At 45.5% G+C, this 13,842-nt stretch overlaps 1 protein-coding gene across 4 annotated transcripts in view; it reads left to right on the forward strand.

Annotated features, from left to right (window-relative positions):
* Nucleotides 1-392: 392 nt before the first annotated feature.
* The window catches only part of KDM5A (lysine demethylase 5A), a 132,341-nt gene continuing 118,891 nt past the window's right edge, over nt 393-13,842 (forward strand). For 3 of the 4 annotated variants that reach the window (XM_082254626.1, XM_082254627.1, XM_082254629.1), the window contains exon 1: nt 393-1,131. In XM_082254626.1, coding sequence (XP_082110752.1) covers nt 985-1,131 — 147 coding nt within the window. In that variant the 5' untranslated portion in view covers nt 393-984. The remainder of the gene's footprint in view (nt 1,132-13,842) is intronic. The other variant, XM_082254628.1, reaches the window with a different exon arrangement.

The following is a 13,842-nucleotide window of genomic DNA, read 5'->3' on the forward strand; positions in this document are numbered from 1 at the left end:
CAGATCTGGGGGGAGGGGGGTGGTAATTTATTACCCAAAGAGGTCTGAGGAGTGATCCATGGCCTGAAGAGACCTGCGGGGTGATATATTATCTGGAGTGACCCATTAGCTCTGGGTCCTTGGGGGTGATCCTTTACCTGGAGGGACCTGAGGATGATCCATTATCTTTAAAGAATTGGAAGTGCTCCATTACCTGGGGGGCGCTGGAGGTGATTCATTACCTGAGGATGATCCATTATCTTTAAAGATCTGGAGGCGATCCATTACCAGGAGAGATCTGGAAGCGATCCATTACCCGGAGAGATCTGGAAGCGATCCATTACCTGGAGAGATCTGGAAGCGATCCATTACCTGGAGAGATCTGGAGGTGATCTTCATCTGGAGGCGATCCATTACCTGGAGAGATCTGGAGGGTGATCTGTTACCAAAAGAGACCCAGGGGGTTATTCCACTAGGAGCAGATCTGCTCTGGACCCTGTATCAGGATACATCTGGTGGTCATCCATTACCTGGGGAGATATGCCTGAAGGATTTTTCCATTATAATTGCAGCAGTTCTGTGAATTGCTCTGAGTGATCTTGTGATGGGATCTGTCTTTGTATGGATTCTATATTGTGACACCTCCAGGGTGGATCTGTCATTGTGCATTTAGCGGCTCAACCTGGGGGCATCCAGGGAAGGAATCTACTGCTTTTATCTCTGATGGATTATAATTTGCAGCTTCACTGAAGGATTCTGGGACTGTCTGGTAGCTCTTTAAAAGTTGGGGTGTTGTGGCAGATTTAGATTTTACTCCTACCCTCCTTGAAATACGAGTGGCAGATGAACAAAGGGCTTTGTACTGCCAAGAGATGAGAAGGGTCTCGTTGTGACAAGGCCACATGCCTCTCCATCCGCTGGCACCCCACACTCCAAGCATCTGTGCTGCCTTTTACTGCTCTATACATGTAACTCTATGCTAAAGGATTAGTATTAACCCCTGGGATGGCTGCATACAATGAATTTGTGCCCCCTCCGGAGTGCCCGGTCTTTGAACCGACCTGGGAGGAATTCTCAGATCCTCTCAGCTTCATCGGGCGTATTCGTCCCATTGCTGAGAGAACCGGAATATGCAAAATTAGGCCGCCCAAGGTAAGCCTGCCCTGCACACCAAGATGTTCTGACCTAAGAAGGTTTATTCAACAGAAGTATTATTTGCATGCAGCTGGCAGATGGTAGTAAAGGGCTTTTGTCAGCAAGCAAACACCTCAGTGAGAAGCCTCAGATGGTCTCCCTGGTCGTCTCCTATTTCTGTGGCCGTGAAGTTGACAAGTGACGTCCTTGACATCTGAGTCTTATTACCAAGGTGTGACGGAGCCCTTGTAAAATTTTTCCATTGGAAAAGCGCAAGAGAGAAGCCATTTTGTGTAGCTTAGAAGTATGCCACCCGATTCCTCAAACCCACAGGGTGAATTTTGGATTGCAAATGCCAATGTTCAGCAGAACACAGGGAGGGTGGCAGCAATAAAAATCTGACAGGAACTCTAACCCTTTCACATTACTTTGCTTCAGATAACACAGCTTCTTATGAATTGATTCAAGTTCATCCATCATGCCAGGAATATACTAATAACCTCCTTCTAAAAATGCCAGTTTGTCTGGCTTCAGGACCTTGAGTAAAAAAAAATTAGTCAGAATTCCAAATCTCTATATTAATTCAATAACTCAGAATGCTTTAAAGATAAGGCATCCACTTGCATAAAGAAAATAACATTCCTAAAAGTAGAGATCAGCATTGACAGCCTACATAATTATCTTATGATGTGTACTTCAAACTATGTTTCACATTTTACATTAAATGCTTTGCTTGTGGTTGGTGCTATTCATTCTAAATGGCCTTCCAATGCACCATGCAAACAAACATGCACTACAAATATATGGCAAAGCACTACCATGCAGTGCATTAGTTAGGAATGGCGCATGTCTGATCGCAAGATGCATTGGGATGCCATTCAGAATGAATGGTACCACATCACAGCAATGCATTTTTACATGTGTTCATGCACGGTATTGCTTGGCCGCTGATGTGAACAAGCCCTAAAGTGCAGGTTTATTACAAACAGAACAATAGCCCAGTTTCCTATCCCTGTACAGCAGTGGTCCCTAAACTGCGGCCCGGGGGCCAGATTCAGCCCTTGGGGCACTTTTCCTGCCACTGATACGAGACACTATTTTGCCAACTGACATGAACAATGGGGCACTATTCATCCCAATTATACCAATGATGGGGCACTATTCCTGCCCTTAATACCAAATGTGACAATGTTTACTCCCGATGATGCCTGGAAAATTTATACTCCGCTGGCCACAGTCTGGCCCCCCTAAAGTCTGAAGGACAATAAAATGGCTCTTTGTTTAGAAAGTTTTGAGACCCCTGATCTACAGCTAACCCAATCGCCACCACCCAGGTACTTACCCCTGTCGGACTGTGATAAACTTTGGTGCTGACTACACCCACTTAGTCTCTGTAGATTACTTAATTGGGACCAATCGCTTACACTGGAGATTTTAAAGAGGAAGTAAACCCTCCTCTGACACTTTTACCTATAGGTAACCCTATGATAAGGCTTACCTATAGGTACTGTAAATCTCTCCTAAACTTGTACCGTTTAGGAGATATTTACCTTACATGCAGCCAGTGACGTCACTGGCGTATGCGCTCTGAAGGAAGGAACGGCCGCTGGTGCCGTACCTTCAGAGTCCCGTGCCGTGACCATCGGCTCCCGCGCGCGCGCGTGACGTCACCGCGGCTCCGGCCAATCGGATGGCCGGATGCTGCGATCCCGGAAGATGGGCGACTGGACATGTCACCCGTCATACAGGTAAGCGGGCGGCACGGCGGGGGCTCGTTCTAAGGTAAGTATTTCATAATGAGCTAGTATGCATACTAGCTCATTATGTCTTTCTCTTCCAGGTTGCGAAAAAAAAAATCTATGGGTTTACAACCTCTTTAAGGCCTTATTCACAAAGCCCGATCAGGTGTGATGTGGCAAATATCATGGAGAAAACTGCGCCTGGGAGCCCTGGTGTCTGAGTACAGCTGTGGATGGTGAGCCTGGAAGGCAGGCCATAGATTTTTTCAATTTTCTTTCCTGCAACCTGAGAAAACCCATAGAAAATTGCTAAATTCCTGTGTTGATGGGGGAATCCCTGCCACAGAGCTATTGTGTTCTCCTGATGGGGGAGCACAAGGAGCCGTCCCTGCCGGGAGAGCACAATGGTTATTGCTAGCAGGTGTAGACGCAGGCAATATTTGTGTGCCATAGATGCAATGTGCAGGTTGTACTCAGCCTGGCCATAGATGGACCGAATTTAGGGCAGTCCCTGCTGAATGACCAAGATTCAAACCACCTTTGGCCGGCTTAAGCAATGACAGGCTGACAGAGGCTTCAGCTGCCTGCCAGTGTTTGGATAAAATTGCCTAGGCAGTGATTACCTGTGGTTAGGAGCAGATGATCGTTTCTGGATGCAAGCTTGTTTGAACACTCGTGGACACCTGCAACCGCTGTCAGCCTGTCATTGCTTTATACAGGCTTCCCAGCTGCAGATGTCTGCACACCACTCCACCCTGATACATTTTTCCTGCACAATACTTGCCGCACCATGACAGATACGGCCATGTGAATGAGCCCTTAGTGTAAAGTTTAATTCTAGTCTGTGGGGACTCACTGCCCTGTCATCCAATGCAGCTGACCTAGGGAGGGAGAAGCAGCACAAGGAATCAATCAGCTGTGCTGTAGTGTTTGTATTCTAACAAGGAACATAGAAAGCAGAATAACACAGATTAAAGGCCCGTACACACGTACCGATTGTCGGCCGAATGATCGGCCGTCTTTTGTCCAGTGCTGTCGTGTTGGTTGAAAAGTGCTCAAGACTGCATACGACGGCCAACAACAACCAACTTCTGAAGTGATGTCATGTGATGGTTAACTTTCCGTGTGTTTTTTCTTCTCTGAGCATGCCCAGTCTTGCTCATCTGGCTTTTGTCGGCCGAAATCTGTACTGACTGATGAACAATTGGCCGTTCTGGTGACGGCCAACAAAAATTTTATAGCATGCAGACCAGATTTTGTTCGGCCGAAAAGTCGGAGTCGGTTGTCGGAAGCATCATACTAACAAGCCAACAATCGGCCGATCGGACGTTGGCAGAACATTTGCGGCTGACAATCGGTACGTGTGTACGGGGCTTTACTCTTCAGTCTGCTGCTTTCTATTTCACTGCCAAATAGATTGGTGGAGGGAGAGGACCTGTAAGTAAGTGTAACTTAAAGTGGTTCTAAAGGCAGAAGGTTTTTTTTCCTAATCTATTCTATGCATTAGGATGAAAATCTTTCTGTGTGCAGCAGCACCCGTAATACTTACCTGAGCCCCATCTTGATCTTGCACGAGAGACTCAGATATCCGAGTCTCTCCCTCCTGATTGGCTTAGACACAGCAGCGGGTGCCATTGGCTCCCACTGCTGTTAATCAATGTCACTGAACCAATGAGAGAGAGGGGGCGGGGCCGACCCACAGTTCTGTGTCTGAATGGACACACAGCAGTGGCTCGGTTCGGTGGCTTGCTGTGGGTGCACTCGGCAGTAGGGAGGGGCCAGGAGCGCTAGAAAGGGACCCGCGAAGAGGAGGATCTTGGCTGCTCTGTGCAAAACCATTGCACAGAGCAGGTAAGTATAAAGTGTTTGTTATTCTTAAAGCAGAGTTCCAACCTAACCGCACACTCACCTGTCCCACGGTCCAGCGATGCGCCGTCTTCTCCCTCTCTGCTCTGCGGCGCCGGCATCACTGATGTGGGCACCCGGCTGTGACAGTTTGTGGCTTCACAGCCGGGTACGCACTGCGCATGCGCGAGTTGCGCTATGCGTTGTGATTGGCCGGCAATCTTCTGGGACCTCTGACATGTCCCAGAAGATTGCAGGGAGTGAGGGAGAGAGGAGAACTTCCGCTCAGGGCGCCGCGGTGCTCCGAGCGGAAGTGGGAGCGGGTACCTGTCAAAACTAGGTACCCGCCCCCCCCCAAAAAAAAATGACATGCCAAATGTGGCATGTCAGGGGGTTAGGACTATTTAAAGCGGAAGTTCCACTTTTGGGTGGAACTCCGCTTTAAGCAAAACAGAACCAAGACCTTAGTATCACTTTAACTACAGCAAAGGAAACTCAGATCTCCTTCCCTGCCAGACATTTTGTATAAGATTGCTGCACACACTGCTCTTATACAAGCTGAAGCCCGTGTACAATAGCTTATTCTTCTGCTTTGTCAGATTTTAAAAATTGTAGGCTCGCTATGTGGTTAAATTGTTATCTCAGCAGTTATTCAGCAGGGATTTTAACTATACTGAGCTAGCCGCTAGAGGAACAATCCACAACTTCCGATATAAAATGCCATCATGGAAATGTGAAACGCCAGGAATGTAAAATGGGAAAGTAGGATTAGAAATTGAAGGCAACTTTTCCAGAAGGTGTCCTTGTATAGTAAACCCCTGGATTGGCTTTCCTCTGCGCTCTGTAAATCTGTATATAGAGCATTGGTCTGAAATGGGAACACATGCAGATTACACCAACCTGGATAGTGCAGACTTTTCCTTTAGCCCCCAATAACACCAGTGCAACTTGTCATGCGATTTGATAGTTTAAAATCGCATGACAAGTTGCACCCTATTGTCCGCAATGAAAGCGGTCAAATTAGTGTGACTCCATCAGAGTTGCACCGATTTTGAAAGTAGTTCTTGCACTACTTTGTGCAAGTTCAGGTGCGACTTGCATATATATCTGTGCATAAAGTCGCACAGATGTCTTTCAGGTCGCACTGACGTGGTTTAGAAATCCTATGATTTCAAGTGAAGTCGTACAATTTTAAAGCCGCATTCGATGTGACTGAACACTCACTGCTGGTCCTAGTGGCATTGGAGGTCGGGTTCTCAAGTCACACCTTGCTGTTGGGAATAATGGCTCATTCAAAGTATGGATTGCGTCAACACACGCTGAGATGTGCTGCGTTAAAGCAGAATGTTCATTTTGAACAAGTCACACAAAACAAAACAAGTCACTGTGCTTATTTTTTCCTACAGTGTACAGATGGTTCACACCTGTATATTGTAGTGCACTGACTAATTGTGATATTATTTCTGTTACTGAAATTCCCAGATCTCAATCATCCTAGGGCTTCATACAGGCATACCTCTGCTGATGGGAATCTATGAATCTTGCTGGTGGAGAAACTAGCTGCTAACACAGTGAGGTTGATTTACTAAAACTGGAGAGTGCAAAATCTGGTGTAACTGTGCTTGAAAACCAATCCGCTTCCAGGTTAATGCCCTGATTTGCATGATTTCAAAGCCGCAATTTAGTCCAAGCTTAGTTAGGGGTGACTTGAAAGACATCTGTGCGGGTTCATGCATAGATGTTTATTGAAGTCGCCCTGAAGTTGCCAAAAGTAGTGCAGGAACTACTTTTTGAAATTGATGCGGTGCCTCAAAGTTGGCGTTGCACTAATTGGGAGGATGCCATTTCTGGCAATAGGCTGCGATTTATCATGAGATTTGACCTGTGAAATCGCATATCAAATGGCGCCAATGTGAACGGGGGGGGGGGGGGGTCTTATTGTCAAAGCTTAGTTGAACAAGCTGAAGTTAAAAACTAACTGGCTACCATGAACAGCTGCTCCAGATTTTGTACTCTCCGGTTTTAGTAAATCAACTCGTGTTTGCAAACTGCTGCAGCCAGGCCATATTTGTACCCTGTACAAATCAATGGTCAGTGTTGCTGATGTTCACATATTACTGCTCATTTGGGCGGTTACATGCAGTTAATGACTCTGACCGCCCCTGGATGCAGTTTGTGTCATTGTATGGCATGTATGGTTGCATACAAACTGGCTGCAGTTAATCAACCAGTATGTATGCGTTCATATGCTGCACCTAGAGGCAGTGTTTAGCTAGGGAACAGCATTTAGCTGCATCTTCACAGCAGCCTGTCTGCTGTCATTCACTCATCTGAATGAGGCCTAAAGCCAAGTACACACTAATCGTCTTTTTTTTTTTTTTGTTCAACCCAGCAGGGCTAAACGAAAAAAAAAACTGACAGCTCCTGAGGAGCTGCTGTACTAACCATGTAATGTTAGTACAAATATATATATATGCTGGGCTATTGTGTTCTGACCATTTTTGGTCCGCAGACCATTTTCGGTCATACCCCATCGACCGAAGCCAGCCGAATGTAGCCGGCTCTAAAAAAATATAAGGTGATATCTCCCTTCTCCTGCGCTTAGAATCCAAGCTCCCTGACCACACACCACGGGACTTCCAACTGGCGTCTTGGATAGCTAGGTCTTGCAGCCCAAAGAGGACTGGGGTAGTCCAACGGTGCTACAGACAAAAAGAAACAAAGGGCACATCGACCTAGTGCATTATCCTCAATAATAGGCTTTATTTATGCAACATGTAAAAAATGGCTACTCAGAGCCCTGAGGAAGAGGCTAAGCCTCGAAACGCGTCAGCCGTCATCTTATTGGATTATGGACTTTCATATGGACTATTCCTGACACTGGAGCAATCGAGCCTGTTATGATCATTTTTACATCTGTGTTTGTGAGTAGCCATTTTTTACATGTTGCATAAATAAAGCCTATTATTGAGGATAATGCGCTAGGTCGATGCGCCCTTTCTTTGTTTATTTTTGAATGTAGCCGGCTGCAGTACACAGGGGTCGAATGCGTGAATAGAAACCAGCTGATGCCACCCGACATTTGACCCAGTCTGTATTAGGCTTAACAGTCATTCCTAGAGAGTAGTGCAAATGCTGGGAAAGCCTGCGTTCTCTCTGGTCATACCTGCATGACAAGGGTGGTGCGATGGGGAAGCTGGGGCTTTGCTATGTAAGTAAACCTGATGAATTACCCCACACCCAAGAACCTGGATGGTGGAACTTCTTCACGGGCGACAGGCATCCCGTGAATCTGTTTGGGCAACAGTCGCAGCAAAATCACGCTGCCCTTTGGGGTTCTATTGAAAGTAACGGGGATCTCAATCGTGTCCCGCGTTTTGCGGGTATTCGGGATCGCAGGCAGATTCGTGATGATTCTGTTCACGATCCGGAACACCATGGTGTGAACGGAGCCTAAGATGCCATGTATGTCTATGTGGTTGTCTCTTTGTCCAGGTTTATTTCCATAATCATTTACACATGGCCTGCTTTGCATAGTCAAATCTACAATCCCTTTCTTTTACCCTATCTGTTAGAGGGGGAGACTCAATTTTCAGCAAGCAAACAAAAAAAAAAAAAGGAAAATTTTTTTCGAACTGCTGAGATTACAGATCAGCCACATCGGGAATGTATAGTTTTCATCATCCTGGGCAGACAGAGCAGTAAAGCACAATCACTGTTTAACATTACTAAGCAGAAAAATACAGCCTGCCTATGTGACAGAAACAAAGACATAAGAAGTGTGTTTAAAAAAAATCTTATAACTAGCATCAAGCTGATAAATGAGTTAAAGGTGACCGGTCTTTAAGAAAGAACTTTTCAAAATAAAAAATGACATAACAATTATCGGAATGCTTTACGTATTGTGTATATTTACATCAGTCTCTCTTCACAATGAGCTTACAATTTTAAAGTGGTTCTAAAGGCAGAAGGTTTTATACCTTAACCACTTTAAGACCGGAAGGATTTGCCCCCTGAATGACCAGGCCCTATTTTGCGATTTTCACGGACAATTGCGCGGTAATGCGACGCTGTACCCAAACCAAATGTATGTCCTTTTTTTCCCACAAATAGAGCTTTCTTTTGGTGGTATTTGATCACCAGTGCGATTTTTACTTTTTGCGCTGTAAACAAAAGAGCGACAATTTTAGAAAAAAAAAAAACAATTTTTCACATTCTGCTATGACATTCTCAAAAAAATAAAGAAAATTTTAAAAATATAAATTTTTCATTTTAGGCTAATTTGTTTTCTGCTACATATTTTTGGTTAAAAAAAAATCGCAATAAGCGTATTTTGATTGGTTTGCGCAAACTACGGGAAAAATGTATGTCCTTTTTTATTGCTTTTTTTTTTTTTTTTCCTAGTAATGGCAGCAATCTCCGATTTTTTTTTTTTTTTTTTTTTTTTTTTTTTTTTTTTTTTTGCGGGACTGCGACATTGCGCCGGACAGATCGGACCCCTGACTGACATTTTTGACACTTTTGGGGGTACCAGTGACATTACTACAGAATTCAGTGCTAAAAATATGCACTGTTACTGTACTAATGACACTGACAGGGAAGGGGTTAACACTATGGGTGATCAAGGGGTTAAATGTGAGCCTAGGGGAGTGATTGTAACTGTGGGGGGCGTGGCTTCTGAAATGACCATAAAGACATGTGATCCCATATAGAAGGATCACATCAGCTCTGTGATCATTGCAGGGAGAAGAACGGTCAGCTGTGTTTACAACAGCCGACCGTCCTCTCTCAGCGGGTAACAATCGCGGGTGTCAGGCGGCAATCGGAGCCGCCTGACACACGCATCAGCTTCCCCACTGACGAGCGCCCCCTAGCCTCCTGAGAGTGAGCGACGTAGATCTACGTTGCTTTGCCCAGGAGCGGCTGCCTGCCGCAGTAAATCTGCGGTTGGCGGTCGTTAAGTGGTTAATACACTCTATGCATTAAGTTAAAAAACCTTCTGGTTGCAGCCCCCACCCCTTATACTTACCGACTCTTCGGGGTCTCTTTCTCCTCATTGGCTCACAGCAGCTGGAGCCACTGGCTCGACCATTGCACAGAGCAGGTAAATATAACATGTTTGTTATTTAAAAAAAAAAAAATAATGGGCCAATTTAGACCGGATCCAATTCACCTACCAACAGGTCTTTGGCCGGCTGAAATACGCTGTAACTGTAGAGGTTGAACGCTGTACTGAGCGGTACTTTTGTTTAAGACCTTATGCAGAATACCTGCATTCTGGGCATATGTCCCTGAATATGTAGGGCAAGGATATGCAAACTGTGGCCCTCCAGATGTTGCAGAACTACAAGTTCCATGAGGCATAGCAAGACTCTGACAGCCACAAGCATGACACCCAGAGGCAGAGACATGATGGGACTTGTAGTTCTGCAACAGCTGGAGTGCCACAGCTTGCATATCCCTGATGTAGGGCTTTAACCAATCGGTATAGCCCTGTCCAGCCACAGCGTATTTCAGCCCGCCATAAACTTTGACAGGTTGCAGGCAGCAGGACTAGGCACTACACTTGTGCCTCACTGGCGCACTAAAACGCCAGGATTGGACGCATACGGGCTAAACGCCTGGTGTATATGAGGCCTAAAGCTGCAATTGACACTGGCACTGAGCTTTCGGGTCTCTGGACTGAATTCAGTAGAAGCTCCTCCCCTCTCATCAATTGGGAAGGGCCTGCGCATTGAATTACACAACATGTAACATGATCTGTGAATGGGGTAGAATCTCCTTCATCAGACTCCCCAACCAACATGCAGTGCAATCCAAGCACAGGCTTTTCTGAATGGAGGAGGGGGGGGGGGGTCCCCTTCCGGAGCTTCTTTTATTGAATTCAGCCCAGAGCCTGAAGCTAATAACGCACTCAGCACTGGAAGTAAGGATGCTAGGACAGGGAGGATCGCTCAGGATAGATGCTTTTTGGCCAGGCTGGAGAGAAGCAGAGATTGGTCTACAGGTTTAATTTACCCAGTGCCTTTAAAGTCCATGTTTCTCCAACAACTGGTCTACAGGTTTGTCATGTAATTAACCCTTTTAAAACCCCACCCTCAATTATTCAGCTGTGATGCCAAAAGCTTTAGACATCATGCACACAGAGGCTTAGCAGCTCCTGTTTAGTTTCGGTGAAGAATCTCTTGCTCTTTTTCTTGCCTGTGTACCGACTCCAGTACAAGTAAATGGTTTTATACAGTCATGATGATCAGATAAATGCTCATCACTTTGCATTGGCGTTTACTCGTCATGCATGCACGTACAGTGCTTCTCGCCAAAAGCAAAGTATGGTACGTCAATGCACTGGTAAAGACCAGAGCAGAAGCCATCAGCATTTATCTAAGCACAGCTGCATACAGTCAGTCTTTTGGCTTATGATCAAGTGTAGTATTCTTATCAGTGTCCAGTAGGGGTGCTCTGCCGCCATTATGACCCTTTGGTAGGAATGGCTGGCAGTACAGTATCTTCTCCAATTTGTCACTTTTGTTTTGTTTTTCTTTTCACTGGATGGAGGGTGTGTCATCGGGCTTGCCCTGAAGTCTAGGGAGAGGATGTGTGGCCATTAGGTTCCTCCCTCCCTTGCCAAGGGGTCTCTGTTTGGGAGAGACCCTCACCTAGCACTTGGTTGACCATGAGGAGCCTGGACCGCCAGGCTTTTTGTCTAGGTAGACCAAATAGAACCTTGTCCCTGTCAGAAGCCTTCAGCCTCGGGGGTTCAGGGTAATGCCCTACTCCTTGGGGGTGGACAAGAAGAACACCCTTAAGTGCAGTTTTTTGTGTGTTTCGCATGCATTTTTTTTTTTTTTTTTTTGTTCACTTATGGGTTTATTCGCACCAACGCAAAAAAAAAAAAAAAAACGAGTTTGCTGTACACAGAACGTGCCAAGAAACCTTACTGTTCCTTGAGAAGTGGAAGAGAAGAACAGGACTGTATACAGCTTGGGCCTGAGCTCTCCACAGGGACACTGGGATGGGTTTGAGGACTAACATTGGTATGGGTAGGCACCACAAACTACTTGCACTTCGACACTATTGTTTTTTCACCTACTTTTTAGGCCTGGTCAGTTTCACTTTTAGGTTTCTTCACTGAGCCTAAATCTTGTCGGGGGGCATCTCTGAAAAAGGTCTGCCAATAGCTGAGAGTGCTAACCGGGAGTGGTTTGGTGTCCTCTGTCAGAACACAAGAGAACAGTGGTGGAAATCGCTGTACTAACATCACATAGTTAGTACAGCAGCTCCTCCGAAGCTGTCAGTTTTTTTTCCCTTCAGCCCTACTGGGTTGAACAAACAAAAACTAGTAGTGTGCACCAGGCTTTAGGCAGGCCATAGATGAGTCGAAAACTGAACAAAAACTCATGGTCTTTTTTTTTGCATCATTAGTATGCACCATTTTTGTTTTTCGATCGACAGAACGTTTGGCTTTTGACTCGTCCATGTGATAATAGGAACATGGAATATGCCATTATGACGGAATTCCTTGGCCTTCTTTCCAATATGTTTGTGTGTAAACTGAAGAGCAGTCCTTTTATTTATACCAAAAATGTATTGCCTTTGCTTCTGCTGGTGTTGTGAATACATTCATTTTCAATTGGCAAAAAATGGGACATTTCTTAGGGATTGCTTATGCTGTATTTTCCTTTGTGTATTTTTTTATTTTTTTATTATTAAATAATTAAAAAAAACAAAAGACAAATGCTCTGATAGGCCTCTTTCACACGGGCGTTCCGTATGTCCGTATATCACCCCATCCGTTTGCGGGTGATATACAGACATAATGCATGACAATGGGATTGCGGATGTCAGCGGATGACCATCCGATTTGCGTCCTTTCAGTTCTGTTCCGTTTTTTGGAACGAAACAGAACCCTTTTTTTTCTTCCATTTAAAAAACGGAAAGGACGCAAAATCGGATGTCAGCGGTGTCATCTGCTGACATCCGCAATCACATAGACCTACATTATGTCTGTATATCATCCGCAAACGTCCATTTAAAAAAAAAAAAAGGGCCGGAGCGGATCGCAATACGGTCCGCTCCGTGTGAAAGAGGCCATAGTTAGATTTTGCATTAAAGCGGTAGTAAACCATGGCAGTTTAAAAAAAAAAAATTAAATAAAAATACACCTGTAAGGCAATTGCAATGTGCTAGTATACTAGCACATTATTAAAATACCTTCGAATGAAGCCCTCCAGCAGTCCGCTGTCACAGCTGAGAGGGCTTCCATCTTCACCCGGTCTGTCTTCCGAGTTTGCCGGGTCCAGCTGTATGAGTGGCCAGGGCTGCGATAACGTCACGCCCGCACATACGTGCAGGAGCCCTCCGCTCAGGCATGAAGATCTGAAGGTCCGGCATGGTATGACAGATTTTCAGAGCGCATGCGCCAGTGAAGTCACCAGTTGCATCCAGGGTGAATATCTAAATCATGGGTGTCCAACCTTTTGGCTTCTCTGGGCCACATTCAGTGTAGAGAAATGTTCTCGGGCCGCATATAAAGTAATAAAATGCTGCCGCGTCCCTCTTGCGACGCCGCCCCCCCCCCGCACTAATTTAACACAACTAGAGGATGATGAAATGAAATCAGTATACAGAGGTTTACTTTTTCTGAGAGACAATTAAGGAACACTCTAACCACCATGACCACTTCAGTGATTTGAAGTGGTCATGTTGGTAGGAGTCAGAAACACTGCACATGCTCCCCTCCCCCCTCTGAGGCAGCCTCTGCCTACCGTTAGTTGGAAGCTGCTGTGGCCATGCCCCCGACTTCCTTCCTCCCCAGCAAAAAAAAAATTGTCAGGGGGCAGTGGGCCGCATTGCCTGTCTTTCCGGGCCACATGCGGCCCTCGGGCTGCAGGTTGGACATGCCTGATCTAAATGGTGCAGGTTTAGGAGATATTAATTTTACCTGCAGGTAAGCCTAATTATAGGCTCATCTGTAGGTAGAAATCACAAAGCAGACTTTACTACTGCTTTATTAATCTTAGAGTTTTTTTTTTTCTCTGCAGCCTCAAGTGATTTTCCTAGTTTGTGATTTGCTTGATAGATTTCCTGTTAAAAGGGTTGTTAAGGCAGTGCTCCTAATTACTGCCAGCCTCTCTGCTAGGATAAC

The sequence above is a fragment of the Pelophylax lessonae genome (genome assembly GCF_965119305.1).
Source record: "Pelophylax lessonae genome assembly, chromosome: 4".
NCBI lineage: Eukaryota > Metazoa > Chordata > Amphibia > Anura > Ranidae > Pelophylax > Pelophylax lessonae.